The sequence below is a fragment of the Salvelinus alpinus genome, chromosome 10 (assembly GCF_045679555.1).
Source record: "Salvelinus alpinus chromosome 10, SLU_Salpinus.1, whole genome shotgun sequence".
NCBI classification, from domain to species: domain Eukaryota; kingdom Metazoa; phylum Chordata; class Actinopteri; order Salmoniformes; family Salmonidae; genus Salvelinus; species Salvelinus alpinus.
The window spans coordinates 18,137,471-18,155,528 of NC_092095.1; the positions used below are offsets into that span (position 1 = coordinate 18,137,471).

At 43.3% G+C, this 18,058-nt stretch overlaps 1 protein-coding gene across 4 annotated transcripts; it reads right to left on the reverse strand.

The window, feature by feature from the left end:
• Positions 1 to 2,666: 2,666 nt before the first annotated feature.
• Positions 2,667 to 17,013, reverse strand: LOC139531605 (acyl-coenzyme A thioesterase 9, mitochondrial-like). 4 transcript variants are annotated; one of them, XM_071328210.1, is made up of 16 exons: positions 16,851 to 17,013; positions 15,764 to 15,858; positions 15,548 to 15,574; positions 12,726 to 12,771; positions 12,398 to 12,568; positions 12,285 to 12,322; positions 12,128 to 12,211; positions 11,865 to 11,968; positions 11,709 to 11,782; positions 11,249 to 11,316; positions 11,033 to 11,144; positions 6,328 to 6,418; positions 6,165 to 6,250; positions 5,528 to 5,615; positions 5,295 to 5,445; positions 2,667 to 5,044 (listed from the first exon to the last, which is right to left on the reverse strand). In XM_071328210.1, exons 1-16 carry the CDS (start codon positions 16,862 to 16,864, stop codon positions 4,986 to 4,988), a joined length of 1,308 nt encoding a protein of 435 aa, XP_071184311.1. In that variant the 5' UTR covers positions 16,865 to 17,013; the 3' UTR covers positions 2,667 to 4,985. The 4 variants fall into 4 exon arrangements, with proteins under 4 accessions (XP_071184311.1, XP_071184313.1, XP_071184312.1 ...); XM_071328212.1 differs by having other exon boundaries at positions 16,798 to 17,013; XM_071328211.1 differs by lacking the exon at positions 15,548 to 15,574.
• Positions 17,014 to 18,058: the final 1,045 nt, after the last annotated feature.

Below are 18,058 nucleotides of genomic sequence, written 5' to 3' on the forward strand. Positions count from 1 at the left end.
AGTATTCACTGAATGAAGTAGCCTACCCATCCCCATTTACAATTTCATTAATCAATTAAATAAATTATACTATAGCACATTCAATGACATTATTATTGTAGACTATAGGCTACTCTTGTATATACCTTGTGCAATACTGTAATCATTGAATGAAGTAGCGTACCTATCCACATTTCCAATTTAATTTATCAATTAGATAAATAATACAAGCACACTCTCCTTCCAGACTCACATTAAGCATCTCCAATCCAAAATTAAATCTAGAATCGGCTTCCTATTTGGCAACAAAGCATCCTTCACTCATGCTGCCAAACATACCCTGGTAAAACTAACTATCCTACCGATCCTTGACTTCGGCGATGTCATTTACAAAATAGCCTCCAACACTCTACTCAGCAAATTGGATGCAGTCTATCACAGTGCCATCCGTTTTGTCACCAAAGCCCCATATACTACCCACCACTGCGACCTGTATGCTCTCGTTGGCTGGCCCTCGCTTCATATTCATCACCAAACCCACTGGCTCCAGGTCATCTATAAGTCTTTGCTAGGTAATGTCCTGCCTTATCTCAGCTCACTGGTCACCATAGAAGCACCCACCCGTAGCACACACTCCAGCAGGTATATTTCACTGGTCACCCCCAAAGCCAATTCCTCCAGCTCACAGATCATTGCACCTGTACATAGCTCATCAGTAAATAGCCCATCCAACTACCTCATCCCCATAATGTTATTATTTTTTTTGCTCCTTTGCACCCCAGTATCTCTACTTGCACATTCATCTTCTGCACATCTATCACTCCATTGTTAAATTGCTAAATTGTAATTACGTCGCCACTACGGCTTATTTATTGCCTTACCTCCCAAAATCTTACCTCATTTGCACAGACTGTATATAGACTTTTCTATTGTGTTATTGACTGTACGTTTGTTTATTCCATGTGTAACTCTGTGTTGTTGTTTGTATCGCACTGCTTTGCTTTATCTTGGCCAAGTCGCAGTTGTAAATGATAATTTGTTCTCAACTGGCCTACCTGGTTAAATAAAGGTGAAATAAAATGTATAAAAATAAACATACAGTTAGTTACATTATGGCCTCCTGAGTGGTGCAGCAGTCTAAGGCACTGGTTCGATCCCGAGCTGTATAACAACCAGCCGTGATCAGGAGTCCCATAGGGCTCCTATATCATATATATATATATATCATATATCATAGGGCCCAGCGTCATCGGGGTTTGGCCTGGGGAGGCCGTCATTGTAAATAAGAATTTGTTCTTAAGCGTCATCGGGGTTTGGCCTGGGGAGGCCGTCATTGTAAATAAGAATTTGTTCTTAACTGACTTGCCTAGTTAAATAAAAAAAATATTGTAGAATAGGCTACTCCTGTATCCAAACTATATTAGGACACCGATATGATTTCATTGGTCTTGTCAGGCATGGTATTAAGGTCTTCGATGGAAGTTGTATGTCGTACCTCGTTACCTTCTTCAGTGAAAAGTAGCTATGCATCCCCCATTCAGTTCAAGTGTGAATGTGTAGGCCTAGTGACAGTGGAAAAATAAACCCATAGCTCCAGCACACAATGTCATGTAGGGGTAGTGTATTACAATGTAAAATATGCATATATCCTATAGCACCACGCGTGTATATTTTAATTTATTATGTAATTCATCCATTAAATAAATAATACTAGCACATCAAATGACGTGATTGTACACTAGCCTACTCCACTATCGACACAGTATGTAAATTATATTGCCTACGTGCTTTCGTCAATACGTTATCAACAAAAAGTATGTGGTATACAATTGTTAGTAGTTAATGTCTTGTCTCATCGCTACAACTCCCGTACGGGCTCGAGAGAGACGAAGGTCGAGAGCCATGCGTCCGCCGAAACACAACCCAACCAAACCGCACTGCTTCTTAACACAGCGCGCATCCAACCCGGAAGCCAGCCGCACCAACGTGTCGGAGGAAACACCGTACACCTAGCGACCCGGTCAGCATGCACTGCGCCCGGCCCGCCACAGGAGCCGCTAGTGCGCGATGAGACAAGGACATCCCTAACCCGGACGACGCTAGGCCAATTGTGCGTCGCCCCATGGACCTCCCGGTCGCGGCCGTCTGCAACAGAGCCTGGGCTCGAACCCAGAGTTTCTGGTGGCACCGGGAGGCCTTATAGCATTTTATTTGCTGTTATTGTATTTCTAAGTAGCAGCCATATAACAAACAGCCAATGAAACTAATTGTTTTCACTTTATGACAGAACATTCATATTCTGCCTGACTGTGGCACTCTTTACCTGATTTGTTAGTATTTTCTTGTGATCCCAACAAAACTACATATTTTACTCAACTAGAGATTGAAATAAATGGCGTTTGCTTTAAAACTGACACCTGGACATGCCTGGCCCAATCCCACCTAGCTTGCCTCCCTCTACCTGCCTGTTTCTGCTGCCACTGGTTCTTCACTCACTCCCCACACACCCAATTACTTACCATTTCATCTTTATGAAAAGCCATCTGACCAGTGTTTTTTACTTTCTCTATAACCATTATGGATATTGTCTGAGCCTGCTGGCCATTAATACTGGTATTGCTCTTTCTTTATTGAAATGGGAATTAAGGATTACTGCTTTAATTTTCAATTAAGATACAATGAAGACATTGTTAGATGTAATGTATGCTTTTATAGGGTCTGTATCTCTGTATTACAACAAGTTAAATAAAGATTTGTGCAAACTGGAAGTGTGACTTCTTCCCCCAATGATTTCCTCAGGCTGAGGTACTTAGTCAGTTATGAGTTATTCCATACCAAGGCTAGATGGGGCTGAATGGAAACACAACACAACTGCAATGCAACTAATTCATCTCATTGGAACATGACTGTTCAGTCTGAATATTCAATCAATTAAAATATGGATTTCTTGGCTGAATTAAGGTTGAATTAAACCTTCAAAAAGGGACACACCTACACAATGGAAGTTTATCAGATAAAGTCATTGACTGTAATTTACTGCATCAATTATAGTCACAGCTTCTCCCCTTCATTTGATTAACTAGAGGAACGGGATGGAGATTTGATGTATTAGAATCCCCATTAACCGACAAAAGACTACATACATTTAAAAACATTAACATGTAGTGTGTGTGCATCTATCAGTTCCACGTCAGTACATGCACACAACAAGTAGGTCACATGGGGGAGAGGCGTTGTTTTATCTGTTTTTTGAAACCAGCTTTGCTGTTCACTTGCGCTATATAAGATGGGAGTTCCATGCACTCATGTCTCTGTATAATACTGTACTTTTACTTGAATTTGTTCTGGACCTGGGCACTGTGAAAAGACCCTGGTCGCATGTCTGGTGGGGTAAATATGTGTAAGTTGACTACGCAAACAATTTTGAATTTCCAACAAATTAATGTTTCTTATAAAAAAAACAATCATCAACTCTCAGCCAAGAAAGACCGGCATGCATAATATTAATCTTTGCCCTCGGATTACAATGAAGAGCAAGACGTGCCGCTCTGTTCTGGGCCAGCTGCATCTGAACTAGGTCTTTCTTTGCAGCACTTGATCATATAAATGGACAATAATGACAATAAGATTAAACTAGAGCCTGCAGGACTTGCTTTGTGTATTGCGGTTTCAAAAAAAGCAGATATCTATATTACGGACAGACCTCCCTTTATCTTTACAACCATTGAATCTATATATTTTGACCACGACAGTTTACAATCTATGGTAACACCAAGTAATTTAGTCTCCTCAACTTGTTCAACAGCCACACAATTAAGGAGCGCTTTTTGAAGTAAGCGTTTGTATCGTGTGTGGCTTGCTATATAAAAGCAGGCAAACAGACATCCCGCTACTGTTCGATTGAACGTTAGAATGGGCAAAACGAGTGACCTAAGCAACTTTGAGTGTGGTATAATTGTCGGTGCCAGGCGCTCTGGTTCCAGTATCTCAGAAACTGCGGCCCTCCTGGGCTTTTCATGCACGACAGTGTCTAGGGTTTCCTGAGAACGGTGCAACAAATAAAAACACATCCAGTCAGCAGCAGTCCTGTGGGCGAAAACACCTTGTTGAGAGGTCAAAGGAGAATGGCAAGAATCTAACAAGCGGCCAACAAAAAGGAAAATAACGGCGCAGTACAACATGCTGTTCTGCAGACCAATCTTGGAACGCACAACATGCTGTTCTGCAGACCAATCTTGGAACGCACAACATGCTGTTCTGCAGACCAATCTTGGAACGCACAACATGCTGTTCTGCAGACCAATCTTGGAACGCACAACATGCTGTTCTGCAGACCAATCTTGGAACGCACAAACATGCTGTTCTGCAGACCAATCTTGGAACGCACAACATGCTGTTCTGCAGACCAATCTTGGAACGCACAACTCGACGGTCCTTGTCACAGATGGGCTACTGCAGCAGATGACCACACCGGGTTCCACTCCTATCAGCTAAAAACAAGAAGAAGCAGCTCCAGTGGGCACAAGATCACCAACACTGGACAATTGAGGAGTAGAAAAACATTGCCTGGTCCGACGAATCATGCTGATGGCAGAATCAGACTTTGGCGTGAGCAGCATGATTCCATGGACCCATCCTGCCTGGTGTCAACAGTACAGGCTGGTCGCGAAGTGTAATGGTGTGTGGAATGTTTTCCTGGCACACGTTAGGTCCCTTGATACCAATTGAGCAACGTTTCCATTCCCTGAAGAATTCAGGCTGTTCTGGAGGCAAAGGGGGGTCCGACCCGGTACTAGATGGGTGTACGTAATAAACTGTCACTAAGTGTATATAGTACATAGTGAGAAACAAATTAAGACATATTGTTCATGCAAATAGACACACACACACACACACACACACACACACACACACACACACAGCGTACAGTAAGGATGGCGGTTGGGGTGGCTGGACACTAGGGCTTTGGCAGGCAGTTGTTGTGTTGGGTCAGGGTTCATCTTGTCTCACTGAGACTCCAGGGTCTGGTTAAAGTGTCTCTTCCCATCCAGGTACAACATGGACTCTATAGAGACAGACAGACACACATGAGACCAATGTTAGACTGTGTGGAATCAATAGACGTTAACTTTAATCTCTTTGTGTTGGCACAAACGTTCCAGTAAGAGTACCTCCGTAGCTCTGCGGTACTATGTTAGAGGTCCTACCTCCGTAGCTCTGCGGTACTATGTTAGAGGTCCTACCTCCGTAGCTCTGCGGTACTATGTTAGAGGTCCTACCTCCGTAGCTCTGCGGTACTATGTTAGAGGTCCTACCTCCGTAGCTCTGCGGTACTATGTTGGGGACGTCTTTGTCTGTGACGAAGGTGAAGTGGAAGACGTTAGTGGTGTTGTGATGCCGGGTCAAGGGGTCAAGGACCTCTGTATGAACTCTGACCTGGATGTAGTTCCCCTCTGTGTAACACACCTGGAGACACAGAGAAGGACGTGTCAACACTGAAACTGGAGCAGATCAAACACACCACCAACGCATATGCACACACACACACCTGTGATGAGAGCAGTAATAGGGAGCCAATCTCTACAGGCTTCTGGAAGAGGATATCGTCCACGGCAACCAGGTTAGGCCGACACCCCCTGGAGGGAGGGAGGGAATACACACACACACACAATGAGGATGCACAGGTGTATATGGTGCACCGGGACAAATGTATATCTTCTCTAACATAAACACACACAATCTAGCAAATCAAAATTGGTTCTGTGAATGTTATTGGATAAATGAACATTTACATTTTAGTCACTTAGCAGACGCTCTTATCCAGAGTGACTTACAGTAGTGAGTGCATACATTTTCATTTGTACTGTTCCCCAGTGGGAATCGAACTTGGCGTTGCAAGTGCCATACTCTACCATTTGAGCCACCTGGGAGCAATTATGTAAGTCATAACATCACACTATAACTTTATGAGTCTTGTGGGAACGCTCCTTCCTTGTTGTTATGGGAGTTTTGAATAACATAACCATCAACATGAATAGGACATTCCTGTAATATTTTCTCACAACCAATTTCATTAAATCCAGACATCATTTCTGAGGTGTGTTTATGGTAAATGTTTCATGTCACAACATCACACTGTAACTGAGAATGTTCTTGGTTTGCTGGGAACAGACTTGCTCACTCACCCGTAGGCGCATGCGTTAGCCCAGCCCAGCTCGTAAGCTTTCCTCATCAGAAACCCTCCAAAGATCCTGTTAAAGATATTCCTCTCCTGAAAACACACATCTTAGTCAGCACAAATTAAAAATGTTTCAGATTGTAAATCTCCCTCCCTCCCCTCTCTCTAACCTGTGGATGGCAGATCTCCAATCCTTTGACTTTGGCGTCCTCCATCCATACGGAGTTAGGAGGCAGAACTCTGCTGCGGAAACTCACTGTCCTACCAGACAACACACACACACACCATCACTCACAAAAAAGAAATCCTGGATTATATGTGTCATAATTAATTATTTGTCATAATTAAGAGGTAACATTTGTCATGACGTTGCCTGTTTAGGTACATAAAGCCCATTCCCCTCTCCCTGCCACTCCCTGCCTCCCCCTTTCATTTACATTTACATTTAAGTCATTTAGCAGACGCTCTTATCCAGAGCGACTTACAAATTGGTGCATTCACCTTATGATATCCAGTGGAACAACCACTTTACAATAGTGCATCTAACTCTTTTAAGGGGGGGGGGGGTTAGAAGGATTACTTTATCCTATCCTAGGTATTCCTTAAAGAGGTGGAGTTTCAGGTGTCTCCGGAAGGTGGTGATTGACTCCGCTGACCTGGCGTCGTGAGGGAGTTTGTTCCACCATTGGGGTGCCAGAGCAGCGAACAGTTTTGACTGGGCTGAGCGGGAACTGTACTTCCTCAGAGATAGGGAGGCGAGCAGGCCAGAGGTGGATGAACGCAGTGCCCTTGTTTGGGTGTAGGGCCTGATCCTTCAACCCATGCTGTGGTCACAGAGAGACGTCGTAAATTCCTGAGAATCTCCTCATGGCCAAACAGTATTAGAGGGTAAACTTTCAGGACAAAGGAAATTTATTCCACCTCACAGAGCTTGAGGTACGAACAGATTTCATGTTCCGGAAAAAGTATAAAAGATCGGTGAAGATTCCAGCTATTAACATGTCCGTTTGTCACCACGTGGGAAACTCATGGGAGACTGTGTGGCTACATTACCATTCCGCTGTTTATATAATAACCTCAGATATGAGGTTTACATCTGATTGTTGTATAAAAGGAATGAGTGAGTATGATACTGTTTGTATAATTGTGTAATATGATTTTGGACTGTTTAATGAAGAAAAATACAAATCCCTTTTGATTTGAACTAAATCCGAGGACCCGCCCCTGAGCCAGTTGGGTCAGACATCCTGAGACAGCCCCTCTCTGCAATCCGAATAAAAACCCAACTCTGAGAAATTATCAGCAGACCATGTTTTTTCTCCATTAGGAGGAGATCGAAGGTTGAGTACCATTGCTGAATCTGTTAACCATACCACGTGGTTAAACTCTTAGACGAATAAGAACAAGTCTTTGATATTGACTACTAGTCTGCAGCTAGGAATTCGGTATCATTGAACGTGAAGAACGACAACCGCCGAAACATCCATTCTATAACGAATGTCACTCTGAACTATCCACAATAACCAAGACAGAAAGACGGACCAAACTCTCCAACAAAAACTAACTTTTCTCCAGCGATCAAGACGACACACTGAGCGTAAATACACTGCTCAAAAAAATAAAGGGAACACTTAAACAACACAATGTAACTCCAAGTCAATCACACTTCTGTGAAATCAAACTGTCCACTTAGGAAGCAACACTGATTGACAATAAATTTCACATGCTGTTGTGCAAATGGAATAGACAAAAGGTGGAAATTATAGGCAATTAACAAGACATCCCCAATAAAGGAGTGATTCTGCAGGTGGTGACCACAGACCACTTCTCAGTTCCTATGCTTCCTGGCTGATGTTTTGGTCACTTTTGAATGCTGGCGGTGCTCTCACTCTAGTGGTAGCATGAGACGGAGTCTACAACCCACACAAGTGGCTCAGGTAGTGCAGCTCATCCAGGATGGCACATCAATGCGAGCTGTGGCAAGAAGGTTTGCTGTGTCTGTCAGCGTAGTGTCCAGAGCATGGAGGCGCTACCAGGAGACAGGCCAGTACATCAGGAGACGTGGAGGAGGCCGTAGGAGGGCAACAACCCAGCAGCAGGACCGCTACCTCCGCCTTTGTGCAAGGAGGAGCAGGAGGAGCACTGCCAGAGCCCTGCAAAATGACCTCCAGCAGGCCACAAATGTGCATGTGTCAGCATATGGTCTCACAAGGGCTCTGAGGATCTCATCTCGGTACCTAATGGCAGTCAGGCTACCTCTGGCGAGCACATGGAGGGCTGTGCGGCCCCGCAAAGAAATGCGACCCCACACAATGACTGACCCACCGCCAAACCGGTCATGCTGGAGGATGTTGCAGGCAGCAGAACGTTCTCCACGGCGTCTCCAGACTCTGTCACGTCTGTCACATGTGCTCATGTGCTCAGTGTGAACCTGCTTTCATCTGTGAAGAGCACAGGGCGCCAGTGGCAAATTTGCCAATCTTGGTGTTCTCTGGCAAATGCCAAACGTACTGCACGGTGTTGGGCTGTAAGCACAACCCCCACCTGTGGACGTCGGGCCCTCATACCACCCTCATGGAGTCTGTTTCTGACCGTTTGAGCAGACACATGCACATTTGTGGCCTGCTGGAGGTCATTTTGCAGGGCTCTGGCAGTGCTCCTCCTGCTCAAAGGCGGAGGTAGCGGTCCTGCTGCTGGGTTGTTGCCCTCCTACGGCCTCCTCCACGTCTCCTGATGTACTGGCCTGTCTCCTGGTAGCGCCTCCATGCTCTGGACACTAAGCTGACAGACACAGCAAACCTTCTTGCCACAGCTCGCATTGATGTGCCATCCTGGATGAGCTGCACTACCTGAGCCACTTGTGTGGGTTGTAGACTCCGTCTCATGCTACCACTAGAGTGAGAGCACCGCCAGCATTCAAAAGTGACCAAAACATCAGCCAGGAAGCATAGGAACTGAGAAGTGGTCTGTGGTCACCACCTGCAGAATCACTCCTTTATTGGGGGTGTCTTGTTAATTGCCTATAATTTCCACCTTTTGTCTATTCCATTTGCACAACAGCATGTGAAATTTATTGTCAATCAGTGTTGCTTCCTAAGTGGACAGTTTGATTTCACAGAAGTGTGATTGACTTGGAGTTACATTGTGTTGTTTAAGTGTTCCCTTAATTTTTTTGAGCAGTGTATATATATATTGATTGCAATTGTTCCCGAATGAGTGAGCGTTCATGTGTAAAGGATTAGCATGTCAATTGTTATAATTATGAACTCTGTAGTGACTTCTTGGTCGACCCCCAATTTTCCCTTTGTCTAACAAGCAGCCATGCCGGTTCAGCCCACTAGGGCATATTTCTCCCATCATTTCATGTAACCATTTTAAGTTTGTTTGTTTGTTTATGGATTTCTGTGAATTACTTAGTTAGTAATAAATAAATGATTTAAGACAATTGATGTATGGATGACTCATAGTGAAGACTGGGTTCGTGCAGATAACCCACAATTTACGACGTTTGGAATGAGACCAACGTGAGGTAAAAATAAACAAATCATCAATCAGAAAACTATTGATCAGATATGAAAATATCTGAAAGGTTATATTGGGAAATTATAACTTTGTAATTTGACTACTTTCCCTGGTGTCCCCGAATTCATAGTTAATTAGTTACGTTATTAATCAGTTGCTCGCGTAATCCCTAATTATAGTTTATATCAAAGATTCCTGTAAGTCTTCAATTTAATGATAGCAAAGACACGACACATTCATATTTGGACAGTGAAGCTAAAAAATGCAGAATATTTTAACAGCTTATGTTTCAGTGAGGTAGTTTGCTCTTGTAGATTGTCGGTCTTCCTTTCCTGTGGCGGACCTCATGTGAGCCAGTTTCATCATTGCGCTTGATCGTTTTTGCGAATGCACTTGAAGAAACTTTAAAAGTTCTTGAAATTTTCCGGATTGACTGACCTTCATGTCTGAAAGTAATGACTGTCGTTTCTCTTTGCTTTCAAGAACTTTTAAAGTTTCTTCGAGTGCAGTCGCAAAAACCATCCATCGCTATGATGAAACTGGCTCTCATGAGGACCGCCACAGGAAAGGAAGACTCAGAGTTACTGCATAAAATGACCTGGCCTCCACAAACACCCGACCTCAACCCAATTGAGATGTTTTGGGATGAGTTGGACCGCAGAGTGAAGGAAAAGCAGCCAACAAGTGAACAGCATATGTAAGAACTCCTTCATGACTGTTGGAAAAGCATTCCAGGTGAAGCTGGTTGAGAAAATGCCAAGAGTGTACAAAGCTGTCATCAAGGCAAAGGGTGGCTACTTTGAAGATTCTCAAATATAAATATATTTTTATTTGTTTAACACTTTTTGGTTACTACCTGATTCCATATGTGTTATTTCATAGTTTTGATGTCTTCACTATTATTCTACAATGTAGAAAATAGTAAAAATAAAAGAAGAACGCAGAAATGAGTAGGTGTGTCCAAACTTGACTGGTACTGTACATATATATACACACAGACTTCATTTTTTTGTGACACTCTTGAAAACAAGATGGTGCATCAAGAGATAAATAATTGTGTTCGTTCAAGTAGTGCACTTCTCTCAAGTGTCTTGTTTCATATCGTCTCAACATTATGAATAGTCAATTAAGATTGACACCTTCAGTGAACTTCTCTCATTTTACAGGGAACAACAATGTGACAACACTTTGATACGACAGGATATGACTCCCAATAAGTCCTTTATGGTGATGTTTGTCCTAAAAATTATAATTGTGATTTAAAAATACTTTATGGAAGTTAAGTTGCTAATTGTTCACGTCATCATTTTACTGACACGTGTGTGTGTGTGTGTGTGTATTTGTGTGTCATACTTGGTGTCCAGGGTGTTGAGGAACAGGCTGTGTACGATCTTCCTCTCCTCAGCAGTAGGGGCCACCTTCAGTAGAGACGCTGTACTCAGCTCTATACGACGCGTCTTATTGACTGGAGGGACACACACACCCACAGTAAATAATAGAAACAAACACAGTAGTATATATATATATATATATATATATATATATATATATATAAAAGCATGTGCTTACTCTCTCCCTGTTGAAACAGTTCCTCCTCCTCAGGCCCCTCTGGTTTCAGAGGGTTAACAAACGCCGCCCTGAGAGACAAACAGAGAGAAACAGACCGATAGATAAACAGAGAGAGACAGAGAGAGACAGACAGACAAACAGAGAGAAACAGACCGATAGATAAACAGAGAGAGACAGAGAGAAACAGACAGATAGATAAACAGAGAGAGACAGAGACAAACAGAGAGACAGAGAGAGAAACAGACAGATAGATAAACAGAGAGAGACAGAGACAAACAGAGAGAGAAACAGATAGAAAGAGATGGAGAAACAGAGACACAGACAGAGAAACAGACAGAGAGAGAAAGACAGAGAGAAACAGAGTAATAGAGACAGTTAATAATGGATGGATACTATAGATGGATGGATGGCTGGAGTGACGGATGGATGGTTGGGGTGACGATGGATAGTTGTTGTGTACCTCTTGTTCTCAGGGTCTCTGGCCACCATAACAAACGTAGCATCCAGAACTGGAGTGTAGGCCCCATCATGGTACTATACATACACAGAGACATAACATCACCAATGTGGACATTAGTGTGTGTGTGTGTGTGTGTGTGTGTGTGTGTGTGTGTACCTGAGACATGTGCATCTTGGCTTCGATGGAGGTCTTCCCCACCCAGGTCACATGACCAGTGAACTTGATGTCACAGTCAGGGTGGATGACTTGTTTCCTCATGTCTGTGACATCACATACAGGGAAAGTAAGCCACACATACCAGAATGCAACAGCAACAAACTATTCAATGATACTGGGAAAAGTGTCCCAAGATTAGACTTGAGAAACATTGGTCTACGCAGTACATCCTGGTGTTGTATCAGCACTGTTGGGTGTCATACCTATCTTGTCCACCAGGGCAGTGACGATGGACAGAGGAGATCTCTGAAGTGCCTTGTTATGGGTGTGAGAGTAACAGATCAACACTGAGGAGAAAGAGAAATAACACTATAATAACATGTACCAGTGTGCACTGTGGTTGAGGTGATGATGTCATACCTGCTAGACTGTCCAGATCCTCCAGGATACGGCCAAACCTGGAATAGAGATACCGGACTGAGAGGGGGGAAAGGGTGTGTGTGTGTGAGCATGTGTTTGTGAGCATGTGTTACCTGACACCTTTGTGGTAGTTAAGGTATTTCTCTCTAAGGGTAGGGTCTGTGCCCAGGGGAAGGTGGACCTCTATGTAGCTGTCCTTCATCCTGCGGACAGGAAGCTCATCTTGAGAACCAGCCAGCTGATTGGACAACGACAAACGGTCAGCTAACGCCTGCTGGTGGTCCCTACAGGATGGGAGGAGAGATAGGGAAAGAGAGATTCATCAGGAATGAGCTGTGAGTTTAACAAAGTCATGAACATATCTAACAGTCAACACAGGTCCTCCTTGTCGTGGTATCAATATCTCAATACAAAATAGGTATACTGGTTCTGTTATTGTACCTCCAGTTAGTGGACGCTCCCACAATCTCCCTCAGCCGGTTGCGCACTGAAAAACAATCCACAGTTGATCAGCTCTCAATGTTTGTGTGTACTTATACTGAGCTCAGAACAGAACATTCTGGTTAAATGACGAGCACAGGCTTGAATTCTTTTGCAGACAAGGCGTATTTGATGAGAGGGCTTGGTTGAGTGCGCTGTGGCGGAAGAGTTTAGAGCAGCGCTACGGTATTTAATATTGCTCAATTTATTTTTAAAGCCTGGGGGAAAAGGAGAAATGTATTTACATAATGTGACAAAATGGTAAATTGCGAAATGTAATTTTGTGGTTTTTTGCACATATTACTTCAAGAAATAATACTGTCTTAGCCAATGTGGGCTGGGCACCAATAGGTGTATGACACTAAAATAAAATGAATCCTAATCAAACAAAATACAACAGGAAACATGATCTCAGACAGAATGACAGCAGCAAGCTCCAGAGTGGAGAGGTCTGGATGGGATACTCTACATCAGTTCTACTGTTGTTCCAGCTGGCACATGGAACCACAGTGGCTCTGCACTGCAGCCTGAGGGTGTGTGTGCGAATGGGGAGAAATCAGTAATGTACTGACAAGTTAATACAGTGTAATTTGAGATTTGCCCATTAGTTTGTGGCCCACCTGACTGGAGTCGCTGTGTTGTCATAATGTTGAGACGATATGCACCGATATGAAACAAGACACTTGAGATAGGGAGAGAGGTATAGCCCTAAAATCACCAAGACAGAAGCCACCTAAAAACATGGGTCCATCTCTGAGGAACATACAGTAGTGTAGATACAGTACATAATGCAAGTTTGTATAGAGAACATTAAAGGTCTGTCTACTAACATATACTACAGGAGGGTTGCAGCATCTATAAGAAGAGCTAGCCACTGCCACAGGCCAGGGGATGCATTCACAGATCAGTCTGTAGAAAATGGAAGAGGGTAACAAGCCCGTACAACCAGGTCAGCTCAACACAGACCACAGAAGGCTGCTGGATTTAACAACAGAAAGTGACAACAGAAAGCTGGATATCACAAGAGAGATTGACGGTGGGTGAGAGTTTATGCGCAAGGCAGTGTGTTTGAGAGACAGTTAGCTAAGCTACAGTGGGGAGAACAAGTATTTGATACACTGCCGATTTTGTAGGTTTTCCTACTTACAAAGCATGTAGAGGTCTGTAATTTTTATCATAGGTACACTTCAACTGTGAGAGACGGAATCTAAAACAAAAATCCAGAAAATCACATTGTATGATTTTTAAATAATTAATTTGCATTTTATTGCATGACATAAGTATTTGATCACCTACCAACCAGTAACAATTCCGGCTCTCACAGACCTGTTAGTTTTTCTTTAAGAAGCCCTCCTGTTCTCCACTCATTACCTGTATTAACTGCACCTGTTTGAACTCGTTACCTGTATAAAAGACACCTGTCCACACACTCAATCAAACAGATTCCAACCTCTCCACAATGGCCAAGACCAGAGAGCTGTGTAAGGACATCAGGGATAAAATTGTAGACCTGCACAAGGCTGGGATGGGCTACAGGACAATAGGCAAGCAGCTTGGTGAGAAGGAAACAACTGTTGGCGCAATTATTAGAAAATGGAAGAAGTTCAAGATGACGGTCAATCACCCTCGGTCTGGGGCTCCATGCAAGATTTCACCTCGTGGGGCATCAATGATCATGAGGAAGGTGAGGGATCAGCCCAGAACTACACGGCAGGACCTGGTCAATGACCTGAAGAGAGCTGGGACCACAGTCTCAAAGAAAACCATTAGTAACACACTACGCCGTCATGGATTAAAATCCTGCAGCGCACGCAAGGTCCCCCTGCTTAAGCCAGTGCATGTCCAGGCCTGTCTGAAGTTTGCCAATGACCATCTGGATGATCCAGAGGAGGAATGGGAGAAGGTCATGTGGTCTGATGAGACAAAAATAGAGCTTTTTGGTCTAACTCCACTCGCCGTGTTTGGAGGAAGAAGAAGTATGAGTACAACCCCAAGAACACCATCCCAACCGTGAAGCATGGAGGTGGAAACATCATTCTTTGGGGATGCTTTTCTGCAAAGGGGACAGGACGACTGCACCGTATTGAGGGGAGGATGGATGGGGCCATGTATCGCGAGATCTTGGCCAACAACCTCCTTCCCTCAGTAAGAGCATTGAAGATGGGTCGTGGCTGGGTCTTCCAGCATGACAACGACACGAAACACACAGCCATGGCAACTAAGGAGTGGCTCCGTAAGAAGCATCTCAAGGTCCTGGAGTGGCCTAGCCAGTCTCCAGACCTGAACCCAATAGAAAATCTTTGGAGGGAGCTGAAAGTCCGTATTGCCCAGCGACAGCCCCGAAACCTGAAGGATCTGGAGAAGATCTGTAGGGAGGAGTGGGCCAAAATCCCTGCTGCAGTGTGTGCAAACCTAGTCAAGAACTACAGGAAACGTATGATCTCTGTAATTGCAAACAAAGGTTTCTGTACCAAATATTATGTTCTGCTTTTCTGATGTATCAAATACTTATGTCATGCAATAAAATGCAAATTAATTACTTAAAAATCATACAATGTGATTTTCTGGATTTTTGTTTTAGATTCCGTCTCTCACAGTTGAAGTGTACCTATGATAAAAATTACAGACCTCTACATGCTTTGTAAGTAGGAAAACCTGCAAAATCGGCAGTGTATCAAATACTTGTTCTCCCCACTGTACATGCAGGCACATTTATGTTGAATTAAAACTGAATTAAGAAAGTGCTTTATACAGTTAGGATTCAGGTTTGTTTACCAACACACCATTTGACACTAGCAAGTGAGCATTCCCTGTGGAAACAAGACAAGTCAGGGGTCAGAGGTCACAAAAGGAGACTGGATGGAGACTCAATGTCTTGCCATCATACCTCACAAGCAGTTCACATTAGGTTCATAACACTGAGCGAGTCAGCTAATCAATCAACCAACCAATATATCAAACACATAATCAGTCAGTCAGTAAGGTGGGTATGGCCTTACCCTCAGACATGTCCGGGGCCTTCCCCTGCAGAGACACAGGGCCCCGGGAGAACGCCCTCGTTGTCAGAGATGCCACCGATCTCAGAAAACGGAACCTGTGGAATGGAATGAACACTGAAATATCAACACAACAAGCCCACAACATTCTAACTCAGAGTTCCAATTACAACAGCCCTGTCCCGTAAACCCATTAATAGACGTGTATGGGAATCCCAGATGTCTATCAAGTCCCTGGCACATAGCCCACTGATACAGCCAGTTACAGCTGCTCAATGGGATATCTGGTCAGTCAGACAGAGGGTGCATCTCAATACTCTTGGTGTTGCCGTCAGCAACCATAATTTTACAGTAAAGTTAGGTTACAGTCGTAGCTAGTAACGAGACAGACTTAACAGTCTATAGTAGCCTAGTGGTTAGAGCGTTAGGCCAGTAACTTAACCGAGCTGACAAGGTAAAAATCTGTCAGTCTGAGCAAGGCAGTTAACCCAATGTTCCCGGGCGCCGAAGACATGGATGTCAATTATTCAGAGGGGATTCAGAGGGGTTGGGTTAAATGCGGAAGAAACATTTCAGTTAAACATTCAGTTGGACAATTGACTAGGTATCCCCCTTTATATAGCTAAGTATTTAGCCAGAGAGGGTGGAACGAAGCCTCTCATATATTTATGACAGTAAAACACACGCCTTCTGTTAAACACGTGAGCTGGCTCACCCAGAACTAGGATGAAAAAGCGCCTCAGCAATGTATCTAACAATATATTTTGGTTAGGACTTGATTGAAATAGAACCAGGAGGTAGCTAACGTTAGCTACGTAGCCAGACTAACTAGCTAAATGTTCTGTCAAATCGTCTGTTTGGCTCTTATTAACCTAAAAGAAAATGGCACATTTTTAAACACGGAAAGCAGAACCCAAAGATGTGCTTGTCATACTGCGACTGATAAAGGTAGGCCGCAAACTAAAATCACTGCTTGCTTAGCTATAAACCAACGTCGGTCAATAGCCTTAGCTAGCTAACGTTACTACACAAAATACCATAGTTAGCTTTTCTGTCAAATCGACTGGTTTAACTCTTCTCCACCCCATACCTCGGCAACAACATGTTCGTGTGTATCGTTTATTTTCTATTTAAAGACGCTTGAGAAGTTAGCTAGCTAAATACCAAAATACAACTCTGAAAAGAGAGGACAGATGAAGCAAATTTTGAAAAGAGTGACGCAGGGACAAGTGGCAGCACTGGAAAGTGTACTTCCTTGTGTACATTTAGCCTGCCGGTACATACCGTAATGTTATAAATAAGTGCGCAATATTTGGGGAAATAATGCACGGTTTATAAGCAATCTCAAATTCGTGGATTGTGATGGGGTACCACAAGTTGAATTTAAAGCTCATGAGGCATTTCTAGGTTATATAACATTAGATAACATTCACATATTAGCCATCATTGAGACTCACTTAGATAATTCCATTCATTATAGAACAGTAGCAATAAAAGGATATAACATCTATATTGAATCTTTATTCAACTAGGCAAGTCAGATAAAAACAAAATCTTATTCATAATGACGCCTACACCGGCCAAACCCGGACGCTGGGCCAATTGTGCGCCGCCATATAGGACCCCCAATCACGGCCCGTTGTGATACAGCCTGGATTCGAACCAGGGTGTCTGTAGTGACGCCTCTAGCACTGAGACCGCTGATCCACTCGGGAGCTTATAGAAGGGACAGGAATGCTTATGGGGAAAGTGTTGCTATATTTATTCAGAACCATATCCCAGTAATGCTTAGAGATAGATCTCATGTCAAGTGTTATTGAAGTACGGTGGCTGAAGGTCCACCTGCTTCATCTAAAGCCTATTATTTTGGGGCGTTGCTATAGGCTAGCAGTCAGCATCTACAGTACCAGTCAAAAGTTTTGACAAACCTACTCATTCAAGGGTTTTTCTTTATTTTGACTATTTTCTACATTGTAGAATAACAGTGAAGACATCAAAACTATGAAATAACACATATGGAATCATGTAGTAACCAAAAAAGTGTTAAACAAATCCCCAAATTTTTGGTTGTTGAGATTCTTCAAAGTAGCCACCCTTTGCCTTGATGACAGCTTTACACACTCTTGGAATTCTCTAAACCAGCTCCATGAGGTAGTCACCTGGAATGCATTTCAATTAACAGGTGTGCTTGCTAAAAGTTAATTTGTGGAATTTCTTTACTTCTTAATGCGTTTGAGCCAATCAGTTATTTTGAGACAAGGTAGGGGTGGTATACAGAAGATAGCCCTATTTGGTAAA

Excerpts from the sequence above, each read along its gene's own strand:
- LOC139531605 (XM_071328210.1), bottom strand. Across the intron at positions 12,212-12,284 it reads GGATCTGGACAGTCTAGCAG|TGTTGATCTGTTACTCTCAC; the intron begins GTATGACATCAT and ends CTTTCTCCTCAG. Across the intron at positions 11,145-11,248 it reads ACTGTTTCAACAGGGAGAGA|TCAATAAGACGCGTCGTATA; the intron begins GTAAGCACATGC and ends GTGTCCCTCCAG.